The 21,685-nt window shown below is 21.7% G+C and overlaps 1 protein-coding gene across 2 annotated transcripts in view; it reads right to left on the reverse strand.

The window, feature by feature from the left end:
- Window positions 1-21,685, reverse strand: part of LOC145831559 (F-box-like/WD repeat-containing protein TBL1XR1) — a 51,860-nt gene that overhangs the window by 18,168 nt on the left and 12,007 nt on the right. The window contains exons 4-7 of one of the 2 annotated variants that reach the window (XM_082938850.1): window positions 19,335-19,586; window positions 10,182-10,408; window positions 8,282-8,352; window positions 184-370 (exon numbers count right to left, since the gene is read on the reverse strand). In XM_082938850.1, the coding sequence (XP_082794976.1) occupies window positions 184-370; window positions 8,282-8,352; window positions 10,182-10,408; window positions 19,335-19,586 (737 nt within the window). Of the gene's footprint in view, window positions 1-183; window positions 374-8,281; window positions 8,353-10,181; window positions 10,409-19,334; window positions 19,587-21,685 lie in introns of both variants that reach the window. The other variant, XM_082938849.1, reaches the window with a different exon arrangement.

Here is a 21,685-nt window from a genome sequence, read left to right on the forward strand (position 1 = left end):
TTTCTAGGATGTCAGGTTTTTTTCACAAATTCATCACATAGCAACCAACATTCCAATACATGACCTTGTTGCTAGGCAACTCTTCTTCGTTAACGGCAACGCAAAAAAAATAAAACAAGTTTTGACTAAAAAATAATATTTAAATAATTAATTATATAATTAAAATTATCAAATAAAACTCACATTCCAGTCTAGTGACGTCACGTCCTTGTTGCTAGGCACCTCCTCGTTACCCTCACCCCTGATGCAGTGACGTAACACCAGCTGTCTGTTGCCTTGGTGACCGTTGCTATGCACGCCGTTGTGCTGGTTGCTGTTCAGGGAATTCCCCGACGATGAGATGTCCCACAGTCGAGCCGTTGAGTCGCCGCTACTGAAAACAAATTATTATTAGAAAATTTATTAAAATTAAAATACTATTTATTACACTTGCTTTATTAATTTATATTAAATTTTGATAATATTATAGATTTTATTTATAAATTTGTGGATTTCCAACTGCTGAAAACAAATTATCATTAAAAAAATTTATTAACATGACTATAAATAAATATTTATTAAACATATTTTCATTTCTGTTGATTTTATTTATTGAATTAGTTCATATGTGAAGTTGTTAATACTGATATAAAATTATTATTTTAGAATTTCATTCGTTTAGTTTATTTTTTGATATCATTCTTTTAGGTATTTTATTGAGTCTCTATTACCAAAATAAAATTAATTTTTTTAAATACTACTAATCAAGAACCAAAAAGAACTTATTTAGACTGTTCTAAACTTATATAGAAATATTTTAAGTATTATTAAGTATACATAGCAAATTTTAAGTTTGTAAGTATTTACAAACTTATTATTTTAATATATTTATTATTATTTATTTATTATTTTAATAAATTAATCAATGTATATTTAATTCAAATAATTAACTAAACATCACAACTAATAAACGAGGTCTACCTAAAAACAATGTAAAATAAATTAAGTTTGTAGGTATTTACATTATTTAAATGATTCACATTTTAACGCATAGGTAGATTAAAACGTCATACCAGAATTTAAATTATTAAAACTTTAAAAGTTTCTGTCTGAACCTGTACATACAACCTAATTAAATATTTACTTTAAAAATATTTATAATTTTGACTAGAAGAATAACTAATACTTAATTTTTAATATTTCTTGCAGAGAAAAATTTAGTGCATTCTAAAAAATTATTGATTTTATTCAAGTGAGATAATCTTCAATGTCAAACTACTTAAACAGCTTATGATAAATCCACTGATCTTTTAAATATACAAACTTGTCAATTTATTAAAAGTTTTTTTTAGGCTACTTTAAATAAGTGTTTCGAAACATGGTACGAAGTTTAGATTCTCTTATTTCCATTTGGCACTTGTATAAAGTTTTAATGCATTTTTAATTTTAAATTTTAACAAGTATTGCACTTAGTAAAGAGAAATTGATTTTATTCACTTCACTTTATTGAAACACTTTAAAACAACAACATTGAAGTTTTAACTTAATAAACACTTATTGTTCTATAAGCTGATTAAAATTAAGTCATTTGATATTAAACTTATTTCTAAGAAAATTAAAAAGCTCTGAACACTTTGATGATTTTTATGCAAGTTTTTTTTATTTAATCACTAGGCTATGTTTAAAAATGTTTTAAAATATTGAGAACCCAAAGTATACCACAGAAATCTGTAAATTGTTTATTTAAGATTCACTTAAGATATATTCATAAATTTTAAGATGTACTTAATACTGTAAGTTGCATTTACAAATATGCAAACAAAGGTATTTTTATTTATGTTAACATGAGTAAAGATATTATCATGATATATTTATTATAATAAGCAACTAAATTATTTAATAATTTAGTTGATAATTATTAAATAATTATTAAAAGACCACAACTACATAAAAAAAGTCTACATAAAGACAATATAAAATAAATTAACAGGCTTCAAAATTATTCTCAGTAGAATTGTTGGTAAACTAAAAAAAGGTATGTTTTTATTTAAACAAACAACATAAACTAATTTCACAACAAACTGCAGTTAAACCTATAAAATTAATCATATAAAAATAGTAAACAAATTGAAAAAAATGAATTAATCAATGTCGTTAAAGGTTAATTATGATGAAACTGTATTATTGATTTTTATAATTTTTCTTGATAAAAAAGTCACTAACCTATAAATATTTATCCTAATAAATAACAAATTTAAAAATCATGGACCTTAACATTATTTTTACTTTTGAAATTCATTAGTATATATACGATATTTAAGCTCTACATTTTATAAAAAGTTTACTAAGTTGAATGAATATAAACATATTTATGCTATGAATAAACTAAATTACATAGAAAACAATCTATATAAAATATTAAAACATTTAAATGCAATAATTTGTCTTAAAGTCGCTTAGGTCAAGTTGTTATTCAACAAATTAAAACTTAAAATTCAATATTACTTAAACTTTGTTTTTCGAACTAAAGTTACCTTAATTGCAACTTGTAGGTGAAAGAGTAAGTTTAAAAATAAATGACATTTACTTAAATACTAAATGAGTTCGTTTTTTGCTTTTTTCTATTTTGCAATCAAATAAGACGAAAATTAAAAAAAAACTTGAAAAAAATTAAACTTACAGTTCAATAAAATAAATATTTTATTATAGTTTAAATACTAATATACTAAATCACAAATACTTAAACACTAAATGAGATCATGTTTGAGTATTTTATTCTATTTCTATTTAAATACATAGAAAAATTATATATATATATATATATTATAGGTGATAAAAATAAACTTACAATTCAAAAAAAAAAAATTTGTTTTAGTTGTGAAAATTATACAGACAAATATACGTATGTATTTAATTTCAAGTTTAAGGAGTAATGTAATGCTCAATATACTGATAAACAAATAAAGTATATATGTAAAGTTGTATGATAGTTTATAATATAATAAATATCAAAATACTAATTTAAACTTATTTACAAACACAAGTATCCAATTAAACGCTTGATTAAAATTAATTACTTTTAATTTGCACTGAAACCACTAACCATAATATACAATAATTCATTTTCTTTAAACGATATATAAATAATTCAAAATAAACAAAAACTTTAATAAAATTTAAACGATAACTAATTGTTATATACTTCTATAACTTTTTTTAAAGAGCTTATATAAAATATTTTAAAAATATTAGTATAGTCAACTGATAAAGTTAAAAGGCTGCTGTTATAAATTTGATACTTAAACTAAATTTTACAATTAACAATTATATATCTGGATGTTTAAGTTTTACTTACTATTTAAATTATAATTTTTAGAAATTTTTTTTTTAATACATGGTATAAAAACATTTAATAAATTATCTTCATATCTAATAAATAGTTGTAAGATTTTTTTGCCGAAAGAGAAGATTAAAAAATGGTCATTTTAAAAATTGAGTCGTTCAAACATTTATTATACTAAACAACAATTCAAAAAAAGAAAATATTTAACGTTTCGTAAATAAACTTTAAAACCGAACTAAAAAACAGTAATCAAAATATAGCTGACCAAGGTTTCAAATTACTTAGAAAAACAAGCAAATTTCAAAACACATAGAAAACATTAAACTTTCATAAAATTTTCTAAAAAAAAAAGAGGAAACTTAACAAAATAAAAGAGAATAAAAAAGAGGAAAACAACAAAAAATCCATTTTTAATTTTTCGAAGGTCTTGTAATAAAGTGGATTGTGTAAAAGTATCTTGCTTTCATAACTAGCGACTTTAATTTAATAATTTCAAAACGCATGTCTAAATTTTTAATTAAGTTTTGTTGTAAACTAATAATACTAACTGTTTTATTAGTTTTTCAATACATTTAAAGTATGGAAACGTAATCTAAATATGATATGTTATAATTAAATTCTTTATGTAGTTTAAATATGTACATGAGTGCATTTTAATTTAAATCTTTTTGTGTAAATTAATAAAACTAGTCAACAGAAACCTTTATACTAAATTTTTAATGAGTCTAAACTATATAAGATATTATAACTTTAAATTTTGAACTTTTCAATAAGTTTTATTATGAATACATAATTGAGTATTACATTAAATTTTAAGGTTTTTAGGTATGCTGATAAAACTAATTAGCTAAAAATCAATGAATTGAAGGCAGTCTTACATTATAATCTTAATAAAAACCTTTGAAAAAGTTTTTATATAAACAGTTATTTTCTTTGAAACATTGACTGATTCTCACTTATTAAATAATTAGCTAGAAAATTTTAAAACATCTCATACTTTTAACTAAAAATAAGAAAAAAGCACTAAAATATAGATTTATTGTGATTTTTTCTTACTGGTAAAAATCAATAAGCATAATTAGTCTTTTTGTGTAAAGAAAAAAAGTAGAGACTTTTACAAATTTGACAAAACTTAATCATTAAAATATAAAAAAATCATCACATTTAAAACAATAGTATTTATTCTATACTAATTTATCTTTACAAATTTAATTACAACGAGTTAGTGTTATTATTTAACTTTTTTTTTAAGCAGTTAACTAATTTAAATTAAAATCATTTTTGTAACAAATTAATTGCATTTCTTGCATACAATTAAAAACTTTAAATTGCATAATTTTCACAAATTTACACAAATTTAAATTGTTATATGAAGATCGATAAAACTAACAAGGTTTTGTGAAAAAACTTTTAAAACGTTGGCACAACTTTAAACTGTAGGAGAAATAAAATTTTTAAAATGCAACTTACATAAGCAATTAGAATTTTACATTTAAAAATAAACAGTTTAAATTGTCCAAGGTTAATTTCGTTGTACAAAATGGATTAAATTAAATTGCGAAACACTTTTAAAAACAAATATCAATCAACTAGTGTTCAATTTAGGCCTGCATCGAATTAATTCTATTTTAGGATGTGGATAGCAAATAAAAATTAAGATAAAAAAGATTTTTTTTCTATACAATTCATAATTAAATTCAGATATTCATTAACTGTTTGTGTATTAAAAATATAATTCCTTACAATGCTAAAACTTTTATAACTTTTAGCAAAAACTATTAAAGAATTAGCTAAAATTAGTCAAAACTTTGAAACACAGAAACAACTTTCACAATAGTGGTTTCAAAACAGTTGAAAAAAAGTTTTACTTTTTAAAGTTGGAAAATAAATTTGTCATCCTCTAATGCACCGGAAGCGGTGTTACGTCATAATAGTTGAAAAACTCAGATAAATATAAAAAAGTGGGAGTTAATAAATTACTGAAATACCGTGATAAAATATAGTTAAATTAATTATAAATAACCATTAATTAGATTATTGTCAGATAAATAAGTACCGAATTTAAACAGGTAGTAATTAAATTACTGAGTACTCAGATAAAATGTAGATGAAGTAATTGATTTTTTTCATTAGATTATAAGTAATATATATAAATATTAAACCAATAGTTTGAATTAATTAATATAATTACTAATGTTTTTTTGGTCAATGACAAATAAAAAATCTGCCTGAACTAAAACTTTTTTTAAATTAAAACTTTTATCTGAATAAGTCCTTTTTGATTAAATTGTTATGAATTATTGTTTAACAAGTTAAAATGTATGTAACGTTTTAATAAATTTATAAAAAAAACTTATTATTTAAAGGAAAATTTTTAAGTTTATTTTTAAGCTTTTATTAAAACAAATTAAGTTCTACTATTTCTTCATTTTAGTACCTTACAAGTAAACATGTTATAGAAAAAAAAATTAAACTAGTTTTTAATTAAACTAAAATTTTTTAACGTGCCTACTACCAAGCCAACCATTTTAAATTAAATATTTAAACAATGTTTTGTAAGTTGCACAATCAGATTACTAGAAAACCACGGAATTATCTAAAATTTTATCTATTTATCTGATAAAAAATAAATTGTTAGATAAAAAACTTGATTTCAATCAAACGTAATCTGTTTTAACTTAGAGAAAAATATATAAATTAGACTTGTTAATCTTTATGAAGCATTTACACCAAAATTGTATTTTGTCTAACTAGTTAATTTGTAAAATAAGGTTAAACAGGTTTTTTACTAATAAAAATATTTTGATTGAACAATATAAAGTCAACTTTTAAAGTATTTCAATGCAAGGTTAAAACACTTTAAATATTTGTGTCAAAAATCAACTAAAATTTTATGCGTAACAATTTAATTTGTTTTATGATATATAACAAACTGTAGAAAGAATAAAGTTACAATAAAGACTGAATAAAAAACATTTCAACTGCAATTGAATTGGAATTGCATCAATTAAAATATTGAAGGTTGTTTGCAGACAGAATATATTTATTGAATTATTTTATCAACAATACAAGTAACAAAATTTTTAACAAGAATAAATAAACTATTATTATATTACAAAAAACCAAATACAAGTTGTTACTATTTTAATTTCAATATCAACCGTAAAAAACGCATACAATGTTTTTTTGATAAATTTACAAAATTGAATTCAAATTTACAAACAATGACGCTTTACCTATATACGTGTTTCGAGTTGTAAATATTTACATTGTGACGTAATAATATAAAACGCCGATGAAAGCAAATATCAAGTTGTTCGACATACAACCGAAATTAAATATTTTCAACTTTTGCTTGTGATTACATTAAAGTATAAAACATTTCTAAGGAACACTTTATTTCAAATGCTATAAAGTTAATCATTGAAATTAAACTGTTTATACGATCACAATATTCTTAAATGATTTATTATATGTAAATATTAAGTTATATGATATATCAGTATTTTTGAGCTTTTGTTTATGCTGACACTTAAAAATATATCTTTTTAATGTCATTAAAAAATGAATCACCAAAATTAAATTATGACTACAATATTCTTTAAAAATTTAATAAAAAAATAATATCAAGTTAAATAAAATACCAAATGTTCTGAACTTTTATTTATGATGACATTTATAAACAAGATCTTAATGATTAGATATAATGTTTCCGTTAAATAATAAATCATTATAGTTATTCTTTATGAATCACTGAAGGTAAATAATACTATATTTATGATATTTCGAAATATTATAGCTTTTCAAGTAGATATATTAATTAAATTTTTTTGAATTAATCATTAAAAATAAGTAACAAACTATTTATGGATAAACAATCTTTAAGATTTAAAGTATAATTCACATTAAAGAAAGTATAACAAGTTTTTTTTTTGTATATATAACTTTGATACTACTAATCTTTTATTAAAATATTACTCATACAAAAAGCTTTACTCATGTAAATGAACTTAATAAGTAAATTTCATTTCATCAAAAATAATTTTGGAAGGTTTTAAAGTTTAAAATAAAAACAATTAAATTTGGTTTTTATTATAAAATGTCAGCTAAGAGCAATTGATATGGGCCATTGACAATTCTATAGTTACTATAAATAGATTTACTCTCATAAAGTTGAAAATACTTTAAATAGCTATTACAAAACTTTTACTGGTTAAATTGAAATCTATTGTATTGATAAATATATTTAAAAAAAGTAGGATAGAAATAAAATATTCATTTAAAACTTTGAAAAACCAAATTTTTTTAGAACCTAAAAACTAAAATTTCGTTTATTTATATTTTTAATGTTAAGTTCTGTAGTTAGCTTATATTGCAAAAAACATGCTAATATAACATGCTAACATAAACTTCTACTTAAAAAACAATAATTACTTAAACTACATTTGTAAATCAAACGTCAGTTATAACTGACTTTTGTATGTTTCTTTTATAAAAAACATGTTTTACAAAACCGAATAAATTTGAATTTTATGTAAACCCAGCAAAACACACTTGTAAAAATTTATTACATCACAAATGAATATTTACATAACAAATTTGTTCAATGACATGTTTAAAAACTTTGGATATTATCTATATTTCATTCAAAAATATACGTTTTGTTTTTGGCTTTATTAATATTTAACAAATTTTTTGAGGTCACATTAAATAAACATAGTATTAATGTATTACTAGATAAACTTAAACAAACGTTACATAATAGTTTTTTTTAATTTTTTAAAATTAAAACTTTTGTCCTATTTACATAAAGTACTTTGTAATAAATGCACCATAACTTTTATTATTTTTAGTGAATTAAAACTTATAAATAACAGTAACTACTCACTGAATTATTTATTAAATTAAACATTGCATCAGTATAACTATTTTAATAAAAATAATAAATAGTAAACTGACCCAGATGCAAGTAAATCTCTCGTTGGGCACCAAGCACAAATAAATACTTCAGATTCATGACCCTTTAAAACCTGAAAAACATAAATAATATTAAAATGTAGTTATTCAATATAACTTAAATTTAAAACACAAATAAATACTTCAGACTCGTGACCTTTTAGTACCTGAAAATTATTAAAAAATATTGAAATGAAGTTATCTTTATTAATGTAAATTAAAATCACAAATAAATACTTCAGATCAATGACCCTTTAGCACCTAAAAAATATTTTAACTAATAAATAATCACAAATAAACAATTCTGACTCAGTTCTTTGCAAAACTTTTAAAAAAAATATTAGATAATTATAAATAAAGAACGAATAAATACTTCAGATTCATGTCAGTTCAAAACATGTATAAAAATGTATTAATTTTTTTAAATAATTTATGAAAAAAATGTATAAATTTCAGATTCGTAATGTTTTAAAATATAAAATCACTAATATTATTTAAAAGCTTTTTGTCTACTTAATATGAATACACATGTGAATAAAATGATTTAATTATTTTTCATAAAGTTAAATGAATTAAAAAAAATTCCAATGAGTCACTAAATAATTTTTGACCTTTAATAAAGTTCAAACTGATCGAGTTTATACAAACTCCTTTTAAATTTTGGTAAATTTCAGTTGGCATCTAAAACTTTTTAATTTTCAAAACTTGTTTTTTTTTGTAAGTAAACTCAAAAATCAATACACGGTTAAAAGTGTGTACAGAGTTTAAATTCTAAGTAAAATAAAATAACAAAACTTTATCCACATATTGATTGAAAAAGACCATCAACTTAAAACTTTTAGGGAATTTAAAAAATAGCTGGCAAAAAAGCACAAACAAAACTACATGAGGATAACTTAACTTAAAAATTTTAATTAACAATAAAAGTGTGAAAAACTATTGTTTTTATTTATTGTTATTATTTATTAACTTATTTTTTTTAATTTTTGACCTTAAATAAAGTTTAAACTGATCGAGTTTACTCAAACTCAGTTTAAATTTTAGTTCAGTTTGCATCTAAAACTTTTTAATTTTCAAAACTTGTTTTTTTTTTAAATTCAAAAATCAATACACGGTTAAAAGTGTTTACAAAGTTTAAATTTTAAGTAACATGAAATTAAAAAAATTTTTACCACACAATTTATTGATTACAACAGACCATGAACTTAAAAGTTTTAGGGGATTTTAAAAACAGCTGGAAAAAAAGCACAAACAAAACTACATGAGAATAATTTAAATTAAAAATTTTAATTAACAGTAAAAGTATGAAAAACTAATGGTTTTTTTCACTACTTTTGATCAATTAAAAATTAAAAGTCATTTAGTTAATTGATAACGTTTCTTATTTGAGCAAAAAGCATTATTAAATAATAGTTTTGTAAATATAAAATACACTTGTCAAAAACACAGTTTCAGACATGCTTATCTAATCTTAACTAAGATTTTTTTTAAATTAGAAAACAACTAAATATTCACAAAACTAAAGGTATTCATATATATACAAAATATAAAAATAAAGTAAACAATTTACCTGAGTTTTAATCATTTTAAATTAATGACCAAATTTAATTAATAATATTTTTCTCATATTTTCATTAAAACATATATAATATAATTAAAACAGTATATTTTTAAAAATTTCTACGAAGTTTGCTTTATTAAACACTCAAACAACTTTAAAGCATTGGTCATTTTTAATTAATTTAAAACGAACAAAATCAACTTTTATCTTGAACTAAAATAACTATTAACAATGTAAATAAAAACAACTTCTTTGACGTAACCCAATTTGAAAATTTTTATACTAAAGTATATATTTAAGTTGAAAAAATACTTTTTAAATATAACAAAAACAACTTCTTACCTGAGCGTTGGTCATCTTAATAGATATTTTCCCGCCCTTATTCTGATGGTACATGTTGTTGTGAAGCTGACTGTTCAAAGTCGGTTTCGAATCGGGGTAATTTTGCTTCTGGTCAACTTCCATAGGCTCCAGCTTGGCAACCTTCATCAGAGGTTCTTGTATGTGAGACTTCACGTCGTTGTTCTGCTGGTGCAAGCCGGCTGACGGTGGGGGTGCCGGGTTCGAATCTGCGTGGATGCACATTTTTTAATTGATGTATTTTATTACTGTTGTAAAGATTTTGTATATTACACTGTTGTGATATATTTCATTTACTTCTTAAAATTTTGTTTGGTTTCCTTTTTAATATAACTTAATCTGTTTATTGAACAGTTATATCTTGTATGTAAGCTTTGAAGTTTAGCTGATATTTAAAATCAAAGGGTGCTGGGTTCGAGTCAGCTTAGAAGCACATTTTTAAAGTTTGGAATTTACATAATATACAATGCTCTAATTTTAGATGAACTAAACCTATTATTGTGTTTTAATACATAGTTACTTCAATAAATAATTTTTAAAACTTCAAGAAATAAATAAACTGTATTACTAGTAGAATGTTATTTTCTATAAAATCACATTTTTTTTGTTTAAAACTATCTATTTAAATCTTTTTTTTTTTTTTGATTGATTTTTTACGTAAAGTCTGCAATCAAAATGACCAAAAATATTTTATATGCCATTTTAGTAAATTTCAATAAAAATTAACCAGTTCTACTTATTTTTATTTTTGTGCAAGTTTAAACAATTAAAACAATGTGTTTTAAACATGCATGAAGTTTATGAAGATGAAACTTAGAAAACATGTACATAATAATATATGTTTTCTCAATTACTTTTTTGAGCATTTATTATCTTAACCTTAAGTTATGGTTGTTACTTATAATGTTTTAAAACTTAAAGTAATATGGACTGCATTAGATATGAACTTGCTTAAAAGACTGTTTAATTAATAAGTGAAAATTCTATAGTTTGGCTGGAAAGTATTACATACAGTTTTCTAGTCTTAATTAAGTTATGTTAAATAAGTTTTTTACCATAAACAGTATACTTAATGATTAAATTTGGTTGTAAAAAATAGTTTTACTATAAGTTTAATAAAAACTCTTTAAAAACTATGTTATTCTTAACGACATGCAAACATTTAAGTTGTTTAAAAATTTATGAAAACATTTAAGCACATAAAGCTTTGACCCTATTTACTTAAAAATTTACATATAACTTGGTGGATGATAAGCAATTTTTATATTTTCATAAAAAGACAGAAATAATTCATGCATAATTTAAGTTAAAACAAGTTTTAAGAAGCTTGACCTATAGTTAAACTTGAAAAATGTTAAAAGAAAAGGTTTTTATGCGTTTTAAGTACACACTTTATAAATAAAAACATTAAAAGTACATTAATAATATATGCTAAAATTGAAAATGTTCATTTTTAATCTATATCTTTATGTATGAATGCTATGTTTATACATACAATTTATTTTTGTTTGCTTTAGAAGTGCACTTAAAAGATTAAAGATTTTAATTTTCTTCATTAGTGTAAGTAAGCTTTGTGTTAATTTTGTGTATAACCAAGTTGAATAGATATATACAATAATTAAGTTAAAGTATTAGACTTATACTAAGAGTTAATGATGAAGTAGTATTTCATAAGACTGTATATCCATGCTTTTCTTAAATGTTTTACTTTTCTATAAGTTTGTATAAAAAAAAAACTAAAATTTAAACTTGCATAAATCAATATCTATTTGAAAATTAATTAATGTTTTATAAGCTTTTGAAACCAATTTATCTTTTTTAAATTCAGCTAAAATGTATAAAAACGAAAGTTCACATAAGTTTAAGCTTGCATAAATTAATGAAGAGTAGAATATTGATTATTATATCATTAGACAGTGTTTTAAAATCTTATAAATCCTTTTTTTTAATATTAAACTCAGCTAAACAATATAAAGAAAGAAAGTTTACTATAGTTTAATTTAGCAAATTCATAGTAGAAGTTTAATTATCCTTCTTAATTGGTTGGCGTTAACTTACTTAACATACAACTTTCAAATTCCTTGGATAATAAAAACTTGTATATAACTCAAAGTTCAAAAACTTTAGCATAAATAAAACTGGTGATTTTTATCCTAGGTTGAATGCAAAATCAATATAAATCTTGTTAAAAAGTCTGTGCAAAGTTTAAATTTGACATAAAAACATTTTGAACTTTTAAAACTTGTAGTTTGAAAGTCAGATATTAACGAATTAAATTAATCAATATTTTCAGACATGATTAAAAACCATAAATTTTTATGAATTGTTTTTTGAATATTTCTTTAGTTGTACATCTTAAACTTTTTGTAAGCTAACCTACTTTAGTTTTAATCAAAAAGTACATTAAATGTTATCAATCTCCATCAGACAAATTAATTACCTGTTCGGGATTTTTTATGTCAAAACTATCGATTAAGCTAATGGAAAAATGTAAAGTATTTTTAAAAAAATTTAAAGCGTTTGTAAAAGTCAGCTTGAAAATTTTGTACTAAAATCAAAAAGAAGTGTATAAATAAAATGGATATAATTGCATAGTATTTTGCAATGTTTAAGAATAAATCTTATATCAAAAAACAATGATTTATTTCTTTACAAAACCATTAACAAAATTATTTATACTTTTACATTTGAATTTAAAGATTAAATTTTAAACGTTAAAATTACACAAAATTTCTTTAAATACGATATTTTTTAGCTTTAAAATTTAAAGTTGTTTAAATTTAACAATCAAATAAACAATTAATCTTAACAACACCAAAATATATTTATTTAATTGTTTCAGCTTCAACTTGTTTACATAATTTTTTTATTTACCAATAAAAATTAGACATTTTCCAAATTTTTTTTGAACAAATCTGACAAATATACAGCTGATATTGCATTATAAAATTTTGATTAAACTTCAAGATTTATTAGTTCTTAAAAATTAAGTTGCCAAATGTTTAGATAACTTTATCATTTTAAATATTATGAAAAGGGTTGTAAAAAGTTTATTATGAAAAAAAAACAATTATATGAATTACCATTGATGATTATATACATTTTTTATGGTGTTTTAATTCAAAAAAATTATAAGACATTTTTTTGAAATGAAGTATACAAAAAATATAGTTTTCATTTTAAATGGCCCCAAGCAACCAAAAATTATTTTGAATTGTTTTCAAATAAATAAATTCAATAAAGATGTTTGTTTAGCTTAGCTATTTGAAGTTTTTTCAGTGCATCCTATAATTCTTATTAAAAACATTGAAAAATTGTAGAATAAAAAATAAACATTCAATTACAAAACAAAATCTTGAAGGTTTAATCTAAAATTAAATAAATTTACTTACAGATTCAAAAGCAGTTTAAATTATTATTCAGATCAATTAATATTGCACAAAAAAACGGGGAAATTTTGCATACGTAACAGTACATGAGTTAAATGAAATAATGTTGAATTATAATGACAATATATCACACTACATTTAAATTTATTTTTCGCAGCTGATAAATACGGCATTCAAGTTTAATTTTTTAATTATGTAATCACTACAATTATTTGAATTACCTTACAATAAAGTAACTTTTAATCTTTGCCTAGTTAAAATTTGATAAATATTTAAAATCAAAAGCTTCACTGCATGCAATTGGAATCATAATTAAAATTACTAATAAATATTTTTCACAACTTAATCATTAAAACAAAGTTTTCAAAAAATTATCATTCAAAATGTCTTTAAGAAGATAAATACAAGTTAATAACATATTAAATATAAAATTTTACAACTTACCAACGTTAAATCAATTTACTAATATAAATGTATTCTATGTTAAATTTTTAAATGGATCATTTAAATAGATAAATTCAATAGAATTTATTTACATTAATAAGATTTAAATTCCTTAAATTATATATCAGAAGCATTATGAATTCTAGAACTTTATGCATGTTTTTTCTAAACAATATTTAGTTGAACTTTAATTTAAGATTTATAAAATATTAACATTAAATTAATAGACATAAATTTATTCTAATTTTATTTCAATAAAAATAATAAACTTTGGCAACTTATTTTGTTTAAAATTAATTTTTAAATAATTCTATATAAAATAATATAAATTTTAACCAGTATATCAACTATAAATAATTATATATGAACATTGTACAAACTTTAATTTAAAAAAATTCTGCTAAAAAAGTGTTATGTAACTTTTATTTAGATAAAAAATAAATGTTTTATTGTGACATTTATTAAAACAACATCCTATATAAAACAATCATAAGTCAAATAATTTTATTTATAGCTTTAAAGCGGTTTAAATTATTGATCCAAGCAATTATTTTTGCAAACAAAAACAGGGAAATTTCAAATGCGCAATAAATAAAAAAATTAAGAGAAATAAAATAATATTTTTATTGGATTATAATGGCATGTACGTTTCATAAGACATCATACTATATTTAAATTTGCCTATTTTCATGTTTTTAGTCGTTGTAAACTTAACTGGTTAGGACAGTTTTACTAAATTTAGAGTTTTAAATCTTAACCAAAACAAATTTTTTGAAGCATTGATTTAACTACTTTTTTAATACTTATTAAATTTGTTTAAATACTTTATAATATTATCAAACATTTTATTCATATTTAATTATAAGTTGCTTAGTATACATATTCATAAAGTTTCCCAGTACAATATTTCTTTAGACATCTACATTAGTGTTTTAAATCTTATTAAGTACAACTTAATTTTATTGGATTATGGTTTAGACTTTTAAATACTTTACATACAATACATAAAATAAGTAAATTTGAATATTTTGTAGTTAAAACGTTGTAGCATTTTACTAATATTATGTTATTTACTTAAATGGTAATCGTATTATAATTTGGCAATTTAAAAGCTTGTTTTGTTAGTTTAATTTTTTTAATATACTGATTGAGTTTAGTAAAACAAAAGTTACAATTTTTAATAATTATTGCAATTTAAAACTTTGCATGCTTTATCTATAGTGCTTTGGAATTTTGGAAAGCTATCAAAATTTAATTGAGAAAGATTAGAGGTAACATTAATATAAGGTCATTTAACTTTATTAATTTTATATCTTGATGTACATTTTAATAAACATTTATGAGTTCTGAGAATTCCTAGATATATTGAAAATACATCGTTTAAATTAACATACTTTTATGAACTTCTAATTAAAATAAGTCATAAAGGTTAAATGTAAAAAAATAAATTGAAATTTCCTAAAGTTTGTTCATGATTTAACTGTGAAAAGTATTTTTTATTAAAATAATATATAAAGCGACGAAACTTTTATTTACTCTTTTTTAAAAAATGTTACTATCTTCAAAAGCATTTATTGCTTTGTTTTTAGTTCAATTAAATTTAAGATATTTGATATCTTTGTTTTAATCAATTCTACAAAGAATTTATAAAAAATACGCCAAAATCAACCATGCTAAAAGCTTTCTTTTGAAAACAATTTTAAACTGAATTTTCTGAATTCTATTCAAAATTAAAACCACAAAAATTTATAACCAAAAGTCTTTGGTTAACCTCAATTACTATATTAACTTGAAAAAATAAAAAATAGTTTAATATAAATTATATGTACACCAAGTAAGGAATTTGAACTCAGTTGTTTTAAATTTCAAATATAACTATTAAGTTTAGTGAAGGTTCATTTTAAATTGACTTAAAACTTAAATGGCTTTTGCTTAAACTATTTTGAAGATGTTTTCATTTTGGTTTTTCTAAAAATGGTATAAAATATTAATTTTTATTCTAAAACTTTTTTTAACTACTTTATAGTGTAACTTAAACTAAAATAACAGTTTTCCTCTCCAAGTTATACTAATTTATTAATCTTACTTAAAATATTGTTTTAAATTTAATAAGCCATAACTACAGTGTTTAAAGTATAAATAAAAATTTAATAAAATTTTATGGTTTGTAATTAAAATCTTGACCCCTAAATATTTTAATATTTATGTTGGTTATTACTAGACAAACTGTGTTTAGTAAAAATAAAACATTATATTTATATCATATCTAAATCTGATTTTTAATTTAAATTGGTTTGAAAAAAGTGATACGTTGGATTTTAATTTTGTGTTTAGTAAATAGAATATTAAGAAACTTCAATTTATTTTTTTGAACAAACTTATTTTAGGTGTAATAAAAACAACTAAAGTGTATTATTAAACAAAAACTTTTTTAAACTATGTTTTAGTGGTTAACTAGTTTTAAGCACTTGATATAGATTTATGTGTTTAAAACAGAATTTAAAAACATAAACTTTTAATCTAAACTAAATTTAAAATGTTTTAATTGGCTAAAAATGAGTTATCTGAACACTTAAATCTGATTGGAAGATTTTTTATGGATTACATTTACATATACTTGAACAAACCTAATTTTATTAGTTCAAACTATCTAAGTTAAAATTGCGTTTTCTTTGTTTAGGTAAAAACTTTTGGTTTAAAAAAAAATTAATATACTTTATCTTTGTTATATTATAGTACCTAAGCTGATTTTAGCTGTGATAAAAATGAGATTTAATCTTACTCATTCAACAATAAAGTTTTAAAAGAGGTTTTGTAATTTATCTAAAACGATTTGCTTTAACAATTTGATTGAAAGTTATTTTCAAGATTTAAATTTACTTGGTTTCATTTTAAAATTCCTTGGACTGCGCTTTTTTTCGATTAGATAAGATTTTTTTTTCAAAAGTTTTTTATTTTATTTTTAGATTAAACTTTACCTTCTTACCTTTGTTTTATATAAAATGTAAACTTACACCTAAGCTGAATTTAGATGTGATAAAAATAAAGTTTATAGTTGTTCCTTTACCAATTAAGCACTTAAAAGATGTTTAAATTTTAATAAATAAATAAAAAAGTGATTTTTTTAAACATAAATTGTTCCTAAAAAAATGTATAGCATTAAAATTAACTATTTAACCAACTATTTTCAATTAAAAAACATGTAAGATGAATAAATATTATTTTACTGAGTACTATTTTAAATACCTAACTAAACTGACGTACATTATAAATTTACAACTTTTTAGTTTTTTAATTTGATGCATTTTCAGTTTTGAATTATTTAATTTAAACAATCAAACATAAACTAACATGCAAATACAAAATACTTTTAACAGCATGAATTCTAAGCGAATTATATTCAAGCAAACTAAAGCTACTTCTAATAAAAACAAACATAAATGTGTTTTTATTAAATAGTTATAATAAAATTACAACGACTACATGCATGGGGTTAATTTTATTAAACAGCAAAATGCAAATTTGAAAATTAGTGAGAAAATTATTAAACAGTTAGTAAAAGATTAGCTAGAAATGAATAAATAGAGAAAAAATAAAATGTAAATTAATTTTAGAATGTTATTTTTAATTGTAAAAAATTATGTATAGTCAAAACTGGTAAAGTAGAAAAATTTTGGTATGTCTCTAAAATTCTAATTAAGCAAAATAACAAACATAACCTAAGCAGAAGCTATAACTACTTTTGTCAATATACTAATCTTTAAAAAAAAAGTGTTTCTTAGTACATTTCATTCTCTTATAAAAAAACACAAAAATTAGTTCTACTAAAGCATGTTTAAAGCTTAGAAAAGATAACTGTAAGTAAATTTTAAGTGAGTAATTACAATTTTAGTATCAAATTTGTTAGTAAATAATTAATTTAAGGCCAACTATTTTTCAGATGCTGAAAAGCAGATGGTATATTTCTAAGAAACTAATTAATTTAACAACATTAAAGTTAAGATTTTCAATTTAAATACAAATTAAATAATTAAAACTAAAAGCTTCTATACCATTTGCTATTAATTTTGCAAAAACATCTGCATTCTATATAGGAAAAAAACTAAAAGCTTTTAAATGAAATTAGTTGCAGTCTAGACACAAATAAAAATGTGTTTCGAAATTTCCATGAAAATATTTCATCATTGCAGAACTAACCATGCAAAATTAAATTGCAATTAAATCCGTGCAAACAACTTAAAATTAAACTGAAAATTTGCTAAAAGCTTTCGAAATGAGGTTTTAAAAGCTGAGTAAAGCCATTAAAGAAAGTTAGATTTTAACATCAGAAGTTTTTTGCATTAAAAAAAATGGGTTATTACTACAATGTTATTACTACATGAAATGAGGTTTTAAAAGCTAGAAAAAGCTTATAAAGAATGTGAAATTTTTAACAACATAAGTTTTTGCATTAAAAAAAAATGTGTTATCACTACATGATTTAGTAATTTTTCTAAACTAATTCATGCAAACATTTTATTAGAAAATAAAGATTATTTATTGACAAAGTACGTTCTAAGTAATGACGTAACAAACAATTAAACGAAACCATAATTATGACATCACAACAAAACATCGTTTCATAATTTACCCTTTCAACATTATCTAAAAATTGCAATTGTTTAAAAACGAAACTTTTAAACAAACTGTAGCCCATTAGCATAAATAGATTAAAATTATTAATAAATCACCTTATCCCATACTTTTAAATCTAAACAAACTATTTTTTTTGTTGTACAGGAAAATAGACTCAATGTCATAAGGGTTTATAACTTAGAATAAATAGGCAATTTTTAAAACATATGTTATTATGCCAGTCAAGAAAAGGCAGGATTTTTTTTTCACTAAAATGTTCAAGAATATTCAAGAAATGTTTTAATAGAAAGTAAAATGTTTTTTACTAAACTAAGTTACTATAACTTACGCTTACGACATATGCTTATAATTGAAGGGGGACAAACATAACCAAGCAATTTCAACAAGATGGTCAGGAAAAGGAAAAACCAGAAAGCTTTTCTGACCGAGTGACCACCGTTATATATAAAATATATAATTAAAAGCAAACTAGTTTTTTAAGATTACTACAACCGTGTCTCTTAAGGCTTATGACTAACACCTATAGTTATAAACAAGCAATTTCGACAAATTGATCAGAAAAAGTTAAAAAACCATAACTTTTTTTCTGATATTACTAATAGCAATTACAGAGTAGCATTATATATAATTAAAAGTTTTTTTCAATTACTATAACGGTGTCGCTTACGGGTGTTTTGCTGATGGTGCTGATGAGACAACTGCGGCGGCATCTTGCTTTGATCCCCGCCTCCGTTGTTGTGTGACGTCACTTGGTGCTGCGACGTCGCGGCCTTCTGCGACGCAACGTTGTGTTGTGACGTCATAGTGTTGATGACGATGGTGGTCGGGTTGATCTGCTGGATGTTGGGAGTTTGAACCTGCTGCTGCTGAGTTGAAGATGTTGGAGTCGGAATGTTCATTGGTGATTGGGTCGTGATTGCTGTTGAAAAAATTTAATATATAATCAATTAGTATTTATAATTTCATTACTTATTTTTATCATTATTTAATTATTATATTGCTGCTGGGTTGAAGAAGTTGGAATGTTCATCGGAGCTTGGGTCGTTATCGCTATTAGATAAAATAAAAAAATTAAAATAATAACAATAATGTTAATTATTAGTATTATTAATATTTATTTATTAGTTGTTGTTGGAGTTGGAATGTTTGTCGGTGCTTGAGTTGTAATTGCTGTTAAAAAAATTATAAATATATAATTATTAATATTTTATTGCTTGTTTTTTTGTTAATTAATTATCATTTTGTTGTTGGGTTAAAGAAGTACAGCAAAAAATACTGACTATATTGTTAATTGTTTTTATTTTGTTTTTAGTTTTGGTAATTATTTTGTTGAAAGCTGAGTTTTAGAAGTTGTTTGAATGTTCATGGCTTGTTTTATTGATTGCCGTTTATTTGTACAGAATGAAGTAAAGCTCCTACATATACTGCAAAACTTTCACTTAAATATTATATACAGTTTATCTGTATTGCCATATAAATAAACTCAATGTAACCGTTGGAGGTTATTATTGCTGTTTAAATAAAATAATTGATGTATAAAAAAATTTAAAACTTTAATCTTATTTACTAATAATGATGTTGTATAAGTTTTAAAAGTTTTACTTTATTTAAAAATTCTAATAGCTTAGGCAACGGAGTTATAAGTAAAAAACAATGATGTTGTTTTTACTTTTGAAAAGCAAACATTCAAACACAAGCCAGATCTAAATCTTCCATTTAAATTTATGACGTGGAGAAGATAATAAAAGCTAATTTGTTGTAATGATATCTTAAGAGCAAATTTAGCTTTGTGGTAGTCAATAAAAATAAAAACATTTTTTGTAAATAATAAAATTTCTATAAATCTTATAAAACATCGATTTAGTTATATATGGTTAAATTTTTTTTTTATTGACAAAAAAACATTTAAAGTACTAGTATTTGACTAAGATATCAACTAGTACAACGTTAATTATAATATTTTAACAATGTAGGAACGCTGAAATTTTTACCAGACAAAAGTGAAATTTTTTTGATCTGATTATTAAAATTACATATATTTGATTAAACTACTTAGTACTTTGTACTTATATTACCGGTAATGACATAATTAGAATTTAATACAAGATATAAAAGATAAATTGAATTTAATAGGTGTTGCTTATTAAATTCAAAACAAATTTAAATAAATACAAAGGTTGTAAATTACTAAGAAAACAATAACCATTTATGCGGTTTTTTGTAAAAACTAAATAATTTCACAACTTTTTATTTGTTTTGTTTGATTTATATCTGATTGTGAAGGTCAAAATGTATTTTACAACTACTAATTTAATTCCATGTAACAAATTTAATTTGGTTTTATTTAAAATGTGAAAACATTTCAACATAATTTAGTTGTTTTATTTCATTTCATTTACTTAATTGATGTAATTTTTGTATAATTCAATTAAAACATTTTAATTTTTCTTTTAATTCATTTCAACAACTACTGATTGAAATTAAATTATTTCCAACTTGCAAAAAACTGAGGTCAAATTTAATTTATTTTGTTTTTTGGCTTCTTTTTCTGATGATCAATTAATGATGATCAATTTTGTGTGGTTTTTATATAAAAGATACGCGGCAAAAATTGCAGACTTTAAATACGTGATTTAAATTTCTATTTTTCACTTTTTTTTGAGTTTGTTTAAAATTAGCTTAATATAAACTTAAGCTTTAACTTTTTTTTTTTAGTTGGGAAGTTTTTCAAAATAATGTCAATCTTATTTTTATTTTAGCAACAATCTAAGTACTTTGTGTCATTATTATGGAATTTAATGTTTTAAATTTATTATGTGTATTTACATTTATTTAGAATGTTTGTGTACAGTTACAACCATTTAAATTTTCCAAGAGTAAACTTTTTATAAAAGTTTAATCTTAAATATTTATTTTGGTTCTTTAAAAAAGTTAAATAAAAAAATTTGTTTTATAATATATTAAAGTATATAATAAAGTGTACAGTTGAAAACCATTTTATGACTATTTCAGCTTTAA

This window comes from Thalia democratica, chromosome 3, assembly GCF_965202585.1.
Source record: "Thalia democratica chromosome 3, ktThaDemo2.hap1.1, whole genome shotgun sequence".
In the NCBI taxonomy this organism is placed as follows: Eukaryota; Metazoa; Chordata; class Thaliacea; order Salpida; family Salpidae; genus Thalia; species Thalia democratica.